General features: G+C 55.7%; 3 protein-coding genes across 16 annotated transcripts in view; 2 read left to right on the top strand and 1 right to left on the bottom strand.

The window, feature by feature from the left end:
* UBAP2L (ubiquitin associated protein 2 like) overlaps positions 1–5,019 on the bottom strand; it is a 33,032-nt gene extending 28,013 nt beyond the window's left edge. For all 14 annotated transcript variants that reach the window (XM_090050493.1, XM_090050490.1, XM_090050488.1 and 11 more), the window contains exons 1-2: positions 4,903–5,019; positions 527–656 (exon numbers count right to left, since the gene is read on the bottom strand). In XM_090050493.1, the coding sequence (XP_089906619.1) occupies positions 527–616 (90 nt within the window). In that variant the 5' untranslated portion in view covers positions 617–656; positions 4,903–5,019. The remainder of the gene's footprint in view (positions 1–526; positions 657–4,902) is intronic.
* Positions 5,020–5,077: 58 nt separating this feature from the next.
* On the top strand, positions 5,078–10,141 carry LTAP1 (lipid transport auxiliary protein 1). Its single transcript, XM_090050513.1, has 7 exons — positions 5,078–5,229; positions 5,881–5,982; positions 6,559–6,676; positions 7,193–7,246; positions 8,106–8,272; positions 8,418–8,476; positions 8,918–10,141. Exons 1-7 carry the CDS (start codon positions 5,161–5,163, stop codon positions 9,114–9,116), a joined length of 768 nt encoding a protein of 255 aa, XP_089906639.1. The 5' UTR covers positions 5,078–5,160; the 3' UTR covers positions 9,117–10,141.
* A 770-nt stretch (positions 10,142–10,911) lies between these two features.
* CFAP141 (cilia and flagella associated protein 141) lies at positions 10,912–13,387 on the top strand. Its single transcript, XM_090055359.1, has 4 exons — positions 10,912–11,012; positions 11,538–11,578; positions 12,758–12,887; positions 13,003–13,387. Exons 1-4 carry the CDS (start codon positions 10,920–10,922, stop codon positions 13,102–13,104), a joined length of 366 nt encoding a protein of 121 aa, XP_089911485.1. The 5' UTR covers positions 10,912–10,919; the 3' UTR covers positions 13,105–13,387.
* The last annotated feature ends 367 nt before the right edge of the window (positions 13,388–13,754 follow it).

Raw genomic sequence — 13,754 nt, forward strand, 5'->3', positions numbered from 1 at the left:
GAACAACATTCCGCTCCCCTGCAAGCACCAGAACAGAGCGTGCACAGAGGGGGAAAGGAAGGAGAGCAAATGTGGGTCTGAGAGGGGAGGAAGGGCAAAGGGCCAAGTGAGGAGGTGTGGAGGAGAGTGAGGCCCTGCTGGACACTTCCCCATGCATGTGAGCCAACTGGCTCACCAAGCACCGCTCTCTCTCTTCTTGGGCAGATCTCAACTCCCAGGTACATTCTGCAGGTGAACATCAGCGATCCGTGTTTGTTAACAGGGGCAGGGAGCAGCCCGAAGAAAGCAGAGTGGTTTCAGCTCCAGCTCTCACATGGGAACACTAATGAAGTAGCTGTGCTACCAGCAACAGCCCAAGCAGCCTGCCCCTGCCCTGCCCTGAGCAGCAGCGCCCTTTAACACACAGGAAGTGGTTCTGGGAGACACATTAAGCCAAGCCCAGCTATTACTCATAACTGCTCTGACCAGCTAAGAGTGCCAGGTCTCCACCTCCAAGCTAGCTGGTTTCCATGGACGCTCCCCTTACCTGTGGCCGCTGCTTGTGCTGTGTCTGGCTCTGTGTCTGTGTCTGCTCCCAGTTCCCCCGGGCTCGGTTAGTGCCCACCGATGTCATCATTTACAGTATATACAAATAACAGTATTTACAAGGTAGAACTCTGTGGTGGGGCAGGGGAGGAGAGAGAACAGACGGTTAGAAACTGGAAACAAAAGGCAGCACCCAGAGGCTGGATGATGGAGTGGGCGGGACCACATGGGGGTTGGTTACCACAAGCCATTCCCTAGCATGCCGGCACCTTTCCCAAACAAGGGCAGGATTAAAAGGCAACTTTTAAGTTTCTTCTACCACTAACAAGCAACACCAGAACTGGAGCATCCCTACTGCCAGTAGACAGTGCATTGCCTCCTGCTCCCTCTTGCCTACCCCCAAATCTAAAAGCAGAAATACTTTTCTTCTTGGTAGGAGTATGTTCCATGGCTGACACACAAGACCAAAAAGCATAAATTAGCTGTAGAGTAAGAATGTTGCAGTCATGGTGGTCCAGAAATGATGGGAGAGGCAAGATGTCACCCTAAGAAATCCTTGCCTTTGCATGAATTTGCTGACACTGACAATTCCAAGAAGGGGATGCAGAAGCACTGCAATGCTGTGGTGAGGGACACTTAATGCGTGCTCCCAAGAGATGCCACATCCCAACACAAACAGCTCAAAGCTCTCACCTCATCAACTGATTTTCTGTTCCAGCTGCTTGCTCCTTGCAAGTTTCCTTCATCCTGTTTCCCTCATCCCAGAGAAGGCTCAAGGAAATAGATCAACCCAACTGAAGATAACTCCCAAATATCGGACAGGATGTTACAGGTTGGTATGTTTAATTTGTTTAAACAAAGCCTGCACTCCAACATGAAGAATCTACTCCATCTATGTGGACTGTTGTCCTGGTCTAGGAATGCTACTTCTTTTTCCTACAGTACAGCATGCTGCATAATTATCACTACAAACACAAATTTTTCCAAATTGTGTTAAAAATAAATGCAGGATTCATCCAGTCCACTCACAACCCACGCAAGACACAGGAACTAACTAGAAGTGTAGAACAATGTTGCACAGTAGTTTGGGTCAAGAACCTTAGGAAGTTTAGCACAGGGAATATCCTAGCCAAGTAAAACTGAAGATCCCAAATCTGCCATTGCAAGGAATGCCCAACAGTGACAGTAAGGCAGCAGACACGCCTGCCACACCCGACCTGCCCTCAGGAGCAAGGAAAGTGATATAAATCTCAAAGCACTAGGAAAGATCAGAGGCTCATAAACAATACTGAAATTAATCCTTAGGCACTCTGCTAATAAGAGAGTGCAGACTCTGCCTCTGGAGCAATGGGTCCTGTGCTAACTGCTAATGCAACATGTGTGATTTCCCTACACCAAGAAGAAACAAAGAGTAGAGATGTGGACTGGTATCTGGCTAGGAAAGCAGAGCAAGACGATCAAGAGGCCACTGTCCCCATGAAGCTCAGTGCTGCTCCACAAAGTGGAAATAGGGTGGAAAAGTTGAAAAGTAGCCCTGCTCAGAACTAAGATCTAAATCTTCAAAGACACAGTTCTGAGGCTATAAACCACTCCTCTGGAGTGCAAGAGGCCCCTCAAATTAGGTCTACACTGCAATTGTAAACAGAGTGCTCCTCACTCCTCCAGCAAGATGCATGGATTAGCTCCTGTAGCTCACTTGTCTTCAAGTTTTAAGGCTTTCCTGTAACTTCATAGAACCACAGAACTTCTCACGAAACATCCAGAAGTTAAACCCGCCTCGTGTGATGCCCACCTTGCAACAATCTAAAAACAAAGACGACTATTTCTGTACCTCAAACCAAATCTCTGCTTATTAGAAAGCACAATCTGTACCATCTATCTCAGCCTGCCAAAAGAGCATCCAGCAGTAAATTTAACAAGGCAGAACAGGACTTTAAAAAGGAATATGCAGCAGAAACTTCCCCAGAAGTCAGAAAATGAAAAGCCTCTTAAGCTACATAGCTAACCTTTCTGCACTTTATATACAATTCTTCCCTGTGGTATTATCCTTGTTCCCCACTGCTGCATCTATTCTGGTTCTCAGTATTTCACATACGAACAAGTTGCCATATTAACCCAATTTGGCATCAGAATTGCCAGCCCAGAGGGAAGCAATACTGCCTGTTTGCAGTAACTTAATCTGCAATTTCAATAGGATACAGTTCTATTAGTTTGCTGTCCTAAACCTTTGTGCGCAGTTATTGGGTACTGTTTAACAACTGCCATGTTCCGCTGCTGGCCCAGCTATACTCTACCAATGGATTAAATAACCCCCGTGTATAAAGCTCAGGAATTATCCACTGATACAGAAATATCAGCCCAAGCCTTAATGTTACCAACTGCTGTAGGCAGGTGGATGCCTGAACCCCCATAGTGCTCCATGAACCAGTCGTAGGGCTCCGCGTAAGTATGGGTAACTGGCCACCAAGTACTCACTGCCAGATCACAGCCACTGGGAACTGACAGGTTTCAGGCACTATTAAAATGCAAAACAGAGCCAACTTCTTGAGGATCTGAACATGACTGCACAGAAACAGCTACAATCTGATTTGAACTGTTCTTTCATTGGGAATGTTTTAAATGCAGTCAATCCATGTATTTCCTTTTAAACCGTAAAGCAATTCATGCTCCAGCGCAGGTACTGTATAAATAAAATTATGACTGCAGATAGCCAGGGACACAATGAAAAGAGTCTGGAATGAAATATGCTAGGGAAGAGCAAAATGTAACAGAAAAGTCAAATTGATTTCACAAGCCCAAGAGGGAAGCAAAAGTGCTCGCAAGGCAGCAGGAGCAAGCAAGGAGCTCTACAGCCATAAGTCACACGATTTCTACCTGCAAGAACTTGAAGTTTAATTTACTCCACAGTTACTCTTCACTTTCAGTGCTAAACTGCCACTACTATTCACTCGATAGGTAGAAAAGAGATCCGTTTACACACTATTTGTTTCTGCAGGGTTTCAAGGAGAAAGGGCAATAAACTTAAGTTTTTAATAATTGGCTTGCTGGACTATAAATTTAAACCACTGCAGTTTTGTAGAGAACAAGGATCCATTGCTCAAATCCATTATTTTTTTTAAAAGTGCTCGCAGCCCAAAACCAGTGTTCAGTAGCCCTGGATCCTAACCCTAGTTCTGCTGCCATTACTGGGCTCCTTCAGACATGTCACAGCATGTCTCAGCCTCAGTTTCCCCATCTGTGAGAAGGGAGAGATGATCTTTTCACACCCCCCCTCCACACACCTTAATTAACATTTACAAACCAGGCTCTGAGGTTTCAGATGAAAGGACTACAGAAGGGCAGAACGCTAGGAGCAATTATTCTGCACGGCTGGGGAGAACACGTACCGGAAAGAGCCTGACACAGAGGGATACTCTACAAGGGCTATGTTACGCTTCACCCAGTGCTTTGGCCGTGCGTGAAAATAATCCATGTATTGAGACGACAGATTTCTGTCTGACAAAGCTTTGCAGCAGAAGGTATGGCAGGGATCCAAGCATGGTACCAAGGTAGGTCTCTGAACGGGACTCTTCAGAGGCCAAAGCTATGTCAACACACCGCAGCGAGGCCTTCTACAGCGGTGTGGCTGCCAACAAAATGGGCAAGCCTCTCGCTAAGAATCAAACATCACTCCAGACCAGCACACAGTTGCCTGCAGGACTCTGGGCCAGCATGGATGATGGGGGCAGGCAGTGCGAGAAGGGTCACGGGCCAGGGCCTCAATTCAGACAAAAAAACCCTTATCTGGGTTGCCCTTCTCTCCCCCAAAGAGGACTGCAAGGTCGGAGAGGCGAGGGCTGGCCTAGGCCTGCAGAACAAAGGAGGGCAGCGAGGAAGCAGGCTGCCCCACCGCTGCCGCCAGCCACAAGCCAGCGGCACGTGGGTGCTGCGACGCAGGGCTAGGCCAGGCGCCGGAGGGCAGGCCCCCACGGCCGGGGAGGCAACGTGGCGCTGGCCGGACCCATTGTGCGGGGGAGGAGGCGGCGGGCGGCCGCAGGCCCATTGTGCGCGGTCCGTCCTGCCGGGCCGCGCCGCTTCCGCCCTCATGGCCGCAGCCGCCATCCCCGCTCCCCCTCAATGCCCCGGCCTGCGCGCTACGCGAGTCCCCGGCTCGGCCAGGCCCACTAGGCCGCGAGCAACCACAAAACCAGCCGCGCGGCGCCGGGGCTGGGGCAGCGGGCAAGGCCGGGCCGGGGCAGCTGGGAGGACCGGGGCGGGGCGGGGCAGGCCGGGCCGGGCCAGCACCACCAGCCCCAGGCGCGGGGAAGGGGGGGGTGGGCCGGGATTTAAAGGGGCCGCGCACACCCAGCGCCACCGCCTCCGCGCAGCCAACTTTACCTGAGACTCCACCGCACTGACACTGCCCAGCAGCGCCCGCCCCCATCACGTGACGGGGGCGGGGGCGGGGCCGCGGCGGCTTCAGCGCCGGCGCCACGTGACCCACGCAGCGGCGCCCTCCTCCCTTCCTGGGTCGGTGTCACGTGACTCGCCCTGCCCAGTGCTGCCCCATCACGTGGCCCCGCCCACATCACGTGGTGGGGCGCGCGCCGGCTTCGCCGGCTGCCATGTTGTGGGGGGCTGCGGGCCGGGCCGGGGATGGCGGCGACCGGCAGCAACTGGCTGTCCGGGGTCAACGTGGTGCTGGTCATGGCCTACGGCAGCCTGGTGAGCCCGGAGGAGTCCAGGGGTGGGGCTGAACATTTTAGTGGGAAGCGCCGGGGGTGGGGTTTATTGAGGGGGGCGGGGTTGTGTAGGTCCCCGGAGGGCTCGGGAGAGCTGTAAGGACTTTAGGGGGGATGGGAGTCTGGGGGTGGGCTGTGAAGGCCCCGTAGGGAGGATGGGAGACCTTGAGGTCCCCAGGGTGAGATGGGCCTCAGTGGGGGGGGCTGTGAGGGCCTCAGTGAGGGGGATGGGGGCTTGTGGGTCTGTGAGGACTCTCGGCGAGGATGGGGGGGGGGTCGGGGGGGGCTGCGAGGGCCCTTGAGGTTCTGGGGGGGGCTGTGTGCCCCAGTGGGAGGATGGGGGTCTGGGGCTGCGGCAGTGGAGGAGGGAGATATTGGGGGGCCTGTGAGGACATCAGGGGAGGCCTTGTAGTGGAGGGTGTTGCAGGCACTTAGCAGGACTGGGCTGGGGGTGTCTCCTGCCCCCAGAGTGGTCTGGGGCTTCCCCCTGGGGGGTCTTCTGCCATGTGGGGGTCTTCTGTCTCTGCCCCCCTGTTTGTGCATGGAGGGTCTCCTTCTTTTAAAGGGGAAGGGGGGCTCCTGTGCAAGGGTCCCAGCCCTGCCAGGCTTATGGTCTGTCTCCCGCCCGGCCCAGGTGTTTGTGCTGCTGTTCATCTTTGTGAAGAGGCAGATCATGCGCTTTGCCATGAAGTCCCGCCGCGGTCCCCATGTGCCGGTCGGGCAGCATGCTCCCAAGGTGGGTGCGGCTAGGGGGAGGAGGGGTGACTCTTCCCTTCACAGGGTCTCTCGTGCGGGGGAGGTGAAAGATAGTTGGTGCAATGAGATGTGGGTGTTTGTCTCTGCTGCATCTCACAGGCTGAGTGGGGATGGGCAGGGGTAGCCCCTGGGCCCCCGGGGTCACAGAGGCTGCAGGGAATGGTTTGGATGGCTTGAGGAGCAGCTCTGCTCTCTGGTTAGCTACAGAGATGCCCAGGGCTCCAGCTGCGTGCATGGGAATCCTCTCTCCCAGTGGAGCGTGTCTTTAGATGAACCTTAAACCAGACACCCCACCCCTGGGTAGCATGAAAATCCATGACGCTTTTTGTTGGGTCTGAGGGCTAAATAAACTGACAGCTTTCCTCCAACTTCTCTTTGCATAGGGGGGACTTTATTTTCTGCTTCTTCATAATTGCTAGAAAACCCCAGCCTCCCCCAATGCTTTGTGGTAGTGCTGGGTGAAATGATTCTGGCATACTGGTTTGCTCATGCCAGGAGGCCCTTTGGGAAGGAGGGTGGGCTCTAAACAGGGTGCTTTGTGTTCTTTTCTGGACAGGACCTGAAAGAGGAGATTGACGTTCGACTGTCCAGAGTACAGGACATTAAATATGAGCCACAGCTGCTGGCCGAAGATGATGCCAGGCTCCTGCAGCTAGAGACCTCTGGCAGCCAATGTACTACACCTCCCTTCTTCCTGGGGGAATGGAGGGGTGGAGGAGGGTCCGGGTCCTCCCCTACAACGTGCCTGCTTTCCCCTAGGCCCTTGATCCTATACTTAGGGGCAAGCAATACCATTGCAAAGACTAACCAGGGTAGCCCCCGGGTTCCTCCCAGTCTCCCACAAAGGAGCAGATTGCAGCCTGCCTTCTCTGTGTGGACTCTGGCTCCTAGTCTGAGGGAGGCTTGCAGAGCATGTGACCCAAGGAGAACATGGCTCTGGGCCAGCCCTAATCTGACACTCTGAGCCTGTGCATCAGCTGCCACACGGAGGAGATGGAGAGTCAGTTACCAGTCATGCTGCCTGCACAGATTAGCCTTGTAGTTGGGGGCTGTCCTCACTGCACCAGGAAAGGCTCCAACAGGGCGATTGGCAGCTGTTGCAGTGCTGTTGTACCCGTGCACAGTTGTGAGCATGTCCCGTTTCTCTCCAAACCATGTGGAGCCATCAGTTTGTGTTTTCTCTTTCCTAGGTTGCTATAACTACTTGTACCGCATGAAGGCACTGGATGCAATCAGAACTTCAGGTAAGAGAGAGCACTGCTGGGTGAGGAGTCCAGGAGTGGCCAGAATGTTCTCAGTCTATGGTTTGCAGCTGATCCCCCTCCCTCTCTTCTTGCCTATGTGGGAGGGGATCCCAGGCAGATGGGGTAGGGGTCTGTGCTGCTGCATAAGACTTAGGACCGTCTACACTAGCACAGGACTAGCTGGCAGTGGGACCGACCAGACATGCAGTGAAACTGTCTTGAGCAGATGGATTAGTTCCTTTACTGAGGTTGAGCAAAAGGCAGGAGACAAGGCGGCAGAATTGCTGGGGAATCATTTGCTCTAAATGTGGTCACTCTTGGTGTATATGCAGTGTGACAGATGCAAGAAAGCCATTGGGAACCTTCCTGAAAGGGTTTTTCGCAGGTTGGCCAGATCCAGGCTGAGACACCTGGTCTCTGATGCTTAAGGAAAACTTTCAGATTACCTGCTGTTTCTGCCTGCTGTGGCTGAAGCTCCTCTTGAGCGAGGTGCAGGCCTTCCCAAACCTGCCTCATTGTCTGCGCTGTACAGGACTCCAGCAGAGGCAGATCAGGGAGCTCACCGGGGGGTTTATCATGGCTAAGTTGACCCTCCGGTCTCTTCCAGCCTCTGCCCCAAGAGTCCTGGTGGAGCCAGGCTGAGCTCTGCGCTCCAACCAGGGATCTGCCTGTGCTTCTGTTGCTCCGTGAGCTGGGCTCACATGTACTGCAGAGGAGCTGGGAATCCCCCATCAAGGTGGCAGCATGTGATCTGCAGTTACTCTCCAGGGCAGGCAGCAGGAGCTGCTTCAGAGGTTGCAGGAGCACTTGGGTGTGCTGCCCGGTGCCCTGCCTGTCATCGTGCCTGTTGGTTTTCCAGACATCCCGTTTTATGCAGATGGCAGATACCCCAAGGCCTTAATAGGGAAGAGCTTCCGGGCCTACTTGCTGGAGCTGAGGAACTCCAGCACTCCCTTCAAAGGCATCCGCAAGACCTTGGTGGACACCCTGCTGGACGGGTATGACAGCGCCCGCTACGGCACGGGGGTAAGCGCAGGCCTGGGGTGGATCTCAGTGGAGCCAGCTGCTGCCCTGGCAGCATTGCTTATGCCTGCTCTTTGTTCCGCTCCTGCCCTGGGCGGAACCCAGCCAGTGGACAGGATCTCTGAGGAGCTCTTCTGTTTGTGCCCAGGTCTTTGGGAAGACTGAGTATCTGAAGTACCAGGAAGCCTTGACTGAGCTAGCAAATGTGTGAGTCTCACTGGTCCCTGGTAGACAAGAGGCGGAGGTAGGGGGGACATGACACTCTCTGAGCCTTGCTCTGCACAACAGGAAGGGGGATCCACAGAGCCTGTGCCCATTACTTAAGCTTACATTATGTCCCCTCATGCTTCTTGTGATCTAAGTGTTAGAGCCATTAATGGTACTTGGGTAGCAGTGGCCTGCCAGGCTTCTCCCACAGCCAGGCCAGTGCCAGGGGCTCCAGGGCCCTGAGAGCAAAGTGCTTGTTTCTCAACATCAGTGGTACCAGACACCAAACCTGTCTGTCCAGTACAAAGAAAGATGTTAGGCTGCATGTGGGGAAACAGCAGAGCCCCAAGCTGTCCCTGTGTGGGGGCCAGTTGAGCAGGCACCTGCCCCAGGGAGGGCTGCCACATTCCTGGATTCAGTCATGTCTCTCTTCTTCTACAGCATCAAGGCACGAGGAGGCAGCAGCCAGCGGCAGCACCAGTCGGCAGCCAAGGACCTCACGCTTTCACCTGAGGTCTCCAACCCTGCGACCATTCAGGTCACCTACCTGCCTTCCAGCCAGAAGAGCAAACGTGCCAAACACTTCCTGGAGCTGAAGAGCTTCAAGGACAACTACAACACACTGGAGAGTACCCTGTGAGCTCCCGGGACCTGCCATGAAGAGAGCTCCTCTCCAGGCAGGGTACTGTGGTGTCCTAGCAGCAGGGAGGCTGCAGGGCTCTGGGATCACTCCCTGCCACGTGGTGTTGGATGTCACGGGTGGCTCCATGGAAGCTGTGTCTGGGTGGGGGAAGCCTGTCCCCTGGCCAGGAAGCTCCTTCCAAAGCAGCAGGCTGGCTGCAGAGCTGAAGGTGACCAGCCCCCTGCATGGGCTCCGAAGAGATTCCAGACTCGTTCCTTTTCTCAGCTAGTGGCTTTGCAGGTGCTAGCCTTGTGCATAGACCACTTGATTAGCTTTAGCTTATTTATGAGATGATCTGAGTCAGTGCTTGCCTCTGCCCATGCCCTCACTCCCAGAGATGGCCGGCAGGGCTGATCCTCCATCTGTCGTGTCTGTGCAGGCATGGGGCTCTCTGGACCTGTTCTTTCCAAAGGGGAAATGCTTCTCCTCCTGGTTCTCTACTGCAACAGGGGCCTGTGGCCAATCCCCTTGCCCATCAGCTGATTGTGCTTATGTATTCCTTGGGTTCTCCAAAGACTTGGTTCCTGGTGTACCAAGTAAATCATTGTAAATAGTTCCGTGTCTGCTCTGGAGCTGGGGGTGGCCTGTTCCCTTGGCAGGGCCAGGGCCTGGCTGCTGCCTGTTCTCTCTTCCACCCCAGACTGTTCTTTACAGCAGAGTGGAAACCTGCTTCCAGCACAGCCTGCCCAGCTGAGGGCTGCCCCCCTTGCTTGTGCCACACTGTGTGACATTGCCACAGGAGCCCTTCCTGCAGGTCTTAGGGGCCGGGATGGCCTGCAGCAACAGGGAACTGCAACGCCTGGAAGTTTGAAACCCTCTCTTGGCAGGGACTCAGTGCAGCATTTGCTATCTGCCAGTCCCCTGGGCTGGGCCAGTGGCCCCTCCTCACCCTGGTGTGAGCAGGACGTGGTGCCTCCAGCTGCCATGCGTGCGTGCTCCCCCTCTTTTTAAATCGCTGTTTAATAAACCAATGGTCCTCCAGAGTTGGTGTCTGTGTGGAGCCTTCCCCAGGAGCCGCCTGCCATGCTCTGTTCTGGATGGTGAGAGCTGTGGGGTGATGAATTCATCAGCTGGGTGGGAGTGTGTGGGCAGAGAGCACAAAGGGGGCCACAAGGGCCTTTCCCAATGTTCCTTCTTGCCCTTGTTTCACCTGGGAAGTAGGAAGAGCTGGGGATTGCCAGGGCCTTTTGTGCCCAGCCCTCATTCTGAGTTATTCCTTGTACTGGAAGCTTGGGGTATTGGCCAGCTGTGCCAGCCAGGTCAAAGAGGCTCAGCCTGCTGCCTCCACAGCTGTCAGGGACAGCTCACTCCCTTCACTAACATGGACCAAAGCAGGTGAGGGTATATACAATAAACAGGTGCGGCAGGGCGTGACCTCCAACATCATCCCTCTACATGTACTCCTGTGTTGCAGGCTCCTGTAGCCTGGACCCCAATTCAGTTCCTACCTTTACTGGAAGTGTCCCCAGGGCTGACTGCCTGCAAAGTGTGGGATAGGCTTGGAGGTCCAGGCTGAGCCAGGGGACACGGAGCTGCTTCCAGCACGCGTGAAGTGATGGGGCTGAGTGGGCAGGCCAGGGTGCTGGGGATGGTACTGTTATGGATGCCCTTGCATACTCAGCCATGTGGGTGCTAACCTCTGACCTCCTCTCCCACTGCCTCCAAGGCAACTAGGACAGTCCAATCAGGGCATTTGTCTTTGTTACCGGGTTGTAGCTGCCATGGTGACAGGATGCAAACAGTAACAGACAGGGCAGGAACATGGAGCCTGCACCTGCCCTGGCAATGGCACCTGGGAAAAGGGCCAGGAGCAGGCCTGTCTCTATGCTCCAACAGATCCTGAAGGAGGAGGAGGTGGGCAGGGGCAGGAAGAAGAGTGGAGGGAAGCCCAAATCCCTGTGAGCATGCACAGCTTGGGTACTACAGCTGTTGCACAGCAGCCAGGGGAGAGGAGCAGAGGCACTCCCCGCAAGAGGCTTGCCTGGTATCCCTGGGGTGGGGGAGGGTCTGCTAGGGCATCTTCCTGGGCCCCCTGCAAGTGGAGGGGCTGGGGCCTGCTCTTACCAGGCCAGTTCTGGGCCAGCTGCTGCCCAGAGCTTGAGGCCCGCAGGTGTTTTCCAGCTAGAGCTACAGCAGGTATCAAACCATTACCTTTGCTTATGCAGGGGCCCCTGCATCCTGGCCATGCTCCAGCCTGCTCAGGGGCATCCTGCCGTTGCCCCAGCCCACCACTCACCCCCCTGGCAGTGACCACTGCCAAACTGGGACACCTGGATGGTTCATCACCAGCTCCACTCCTCCTAAGGCAGTGCAGGGACTGGGCTGGTGGTTTGAGCTGGGCGTGGGGCAGGTTCCCACTGACTGCTGCTTTGATTCTAGCTGCTGGCAAAGCTGGAGGACTACAAGAAGCTGGTGCAAAGGTAAAGGGGCTCTGAACGCTGTCTCCTGCCAGGGGCTGTTGCAGTGCAGTCCCACTCACCTAGCTGGCAGCAGTGGCCTGAACCGGTCTCCGACCAGTGCCCATTCTGTACCGAGAGGGAGACTCTGGTGCACCTTGTTATCAAGTGGCCAGACTGCAGACCCTGCACCTCCTCCAGAACTTGCTTCTCAAGTTCCGGTTGTGCTACTCCCCTCACCTTATAATTTATGCACACCCCATCCATTGCCCCACCAAGGCCTGGGACCTCCTGGTCAACCTCCTGGCTCTGGCCAAGCTTGTCATCTGGCTATCCAGGAAGGAGGCTCCGGCCAGGAAGGCAACCTTGGGGCATGTTTCCTCAGTGTCCTTTGCGCGGGTCTCCGGGCAAAGTACCGCTGAGCAGTAGCCGCCGGCAAGCTCTCCAAGTTCACGAGCCAGTGGGCTCTCTCTGAGGTGCTCTGCTCGGTGTCCCCTGGGGGAGCGCTCGTTTTGACCCTGTGACCCTGCACAAACACGCCCTGTTTTCTCCTTAGTTGTGCCCCATACTGTATTGGTGTTTTTAAGGTGCTGGTCGCCCTACCCAGTGGTGGCCCCCCTTGCAGTTTTAGGCTTTTAACCTTTTAACCTTTTAGCCTTTTAACTGCATGAAGACCACCGTGCACAAACACCAAGAAGACTTCCCATCCACGTGTTTTAGTTGATGTCGTCACGGTGCCAGTTGCCCATTGCAATGGCAGCAGCCGCCAGGCTGGACCCACCCCCCGCCAGGGGCGGCAACATCTGAACTGTTTCTGGGCTCCTGCAAGGGGGTCCAGAGGACTTTTTTTACCATCAGCTGCCCACTGGCAACGGCCCTCAGTTCCTGCGGTGTGAACTGTGACCATGAGGACATCAGAATAGTCCCAGGCTCACATCACTGGGAGTAGCTCAGCCCAGCCTAGCGCAGGGCCCTGTGCAGGGCAGGCCCAGAGGGTTGGGTGCCCCCCTCCCTGGGGCTTGTTCCCCATTCTCCCTTCAGCCAAGACCTGGCCCTGCTGGGGCTGGGCAGCTGCTCACACCAGCAGGTAAAAGAGATATTCCACAGGCTTCTTGGTCACCTCTCAGCTTTGCCTGGGCCGCAGGGGCACTCCCTGATGCCCAGCCAGGTGCCCCTACTCAGTACCTTCACTCTGGCTGGCAGGTGGGAGCAGGAGCGGCAGCAGGCACTGCAGTGGGTACAGCAGGAGCAGCGGTCCCTGGTCGCAGGCTGGCGGCAGCTCCGCCGTGGCCTTGCAGAGGAGCTGCGCCTCGCCAGCAAGGAGCTCGTGCTGGTAAGGGTAGTGAGGCCCAGGCCAGGGCTGGGGAGGTCCTGACCCAGGGGCTCAGGCTCAAGCCTAGCTCTCAGGAAGAGGCTCTGATCCTGGTGCTGTGGTGCTCTCCTGCCAGGTGCGGCGTGCAGCCTTGTGCTCCCTGCTCCAGCAAGAACAGCTGCAGCATCAACAGGAGCTGGCACAGCTTGGCTGGGCCTTCTACATGGAGCGGCTCTGAGCGCCCAAGAAACCCCCTCCCAGTGCCGGCTGCGTGCGTGGAGTCATACTGGGGCAGGCAGCAGGAGGTGCCTTCCTGGGGGCCCTGTCACAGCAGGGATCAGAGGGGCACAGACTGGGCAGAGTGACAGCAGTGGCAAGGCAGGCTGCCCAAGGGCTCAGGCACTGCATTCACAGGTGTGGGGGTGTCCATTTGCACCCCTCCACACACACTGCCTCCAGATCCACAGCCTTCATCACATCCCAGCGCTTCCCCCTCACTCATCAGAGCCAAGCCGTGCCCTATGAACCAGGAGCAGCTATGGACAATGCAGTCAGATGCTCAGAGAGATCCCATCACTCCTCTGTCTTGTCATGAATGTGTCAGCTAATTATCATTAAATCAGGGCCAGGAGGCTCCTCAGTTCTGTGGCCTATGTTGCTTTGCTCCCAGGGCTTGAACCTGCCCCCAGCAGATCCCCACCGCACTTGGTTCAGAGCTGCTGCTCCAGGGCTTCCTGATTCCTGCCTCAAACCGGACTGAGCTGGGGCTGAGCTCTCTGGTCCCTGATTGCTGATGGGAGAATCCCATCTGTCAGCCCCAGCTGGCCTGAGCCACCCAAAAGAGCATCAGTGGTTGGTAGAGAAGACCTGAGCAGGAGTTCCTGGAGG

The sequence above is a fragment of the Crocodylus siamensis genome, chromosome 6, assembly GCF_052110815.1.
Source record: "Crocodylus siamensis isolate JL-2025a chromosome 6, ASM5211081v1, whole genome shotgun sequence".
NCBI classification, from domain to species: Eukaryota; Metazoa; Chordata; order Crocodylia; family Crocodylidae; genus Crocodylus; species Crocodylus siamensis.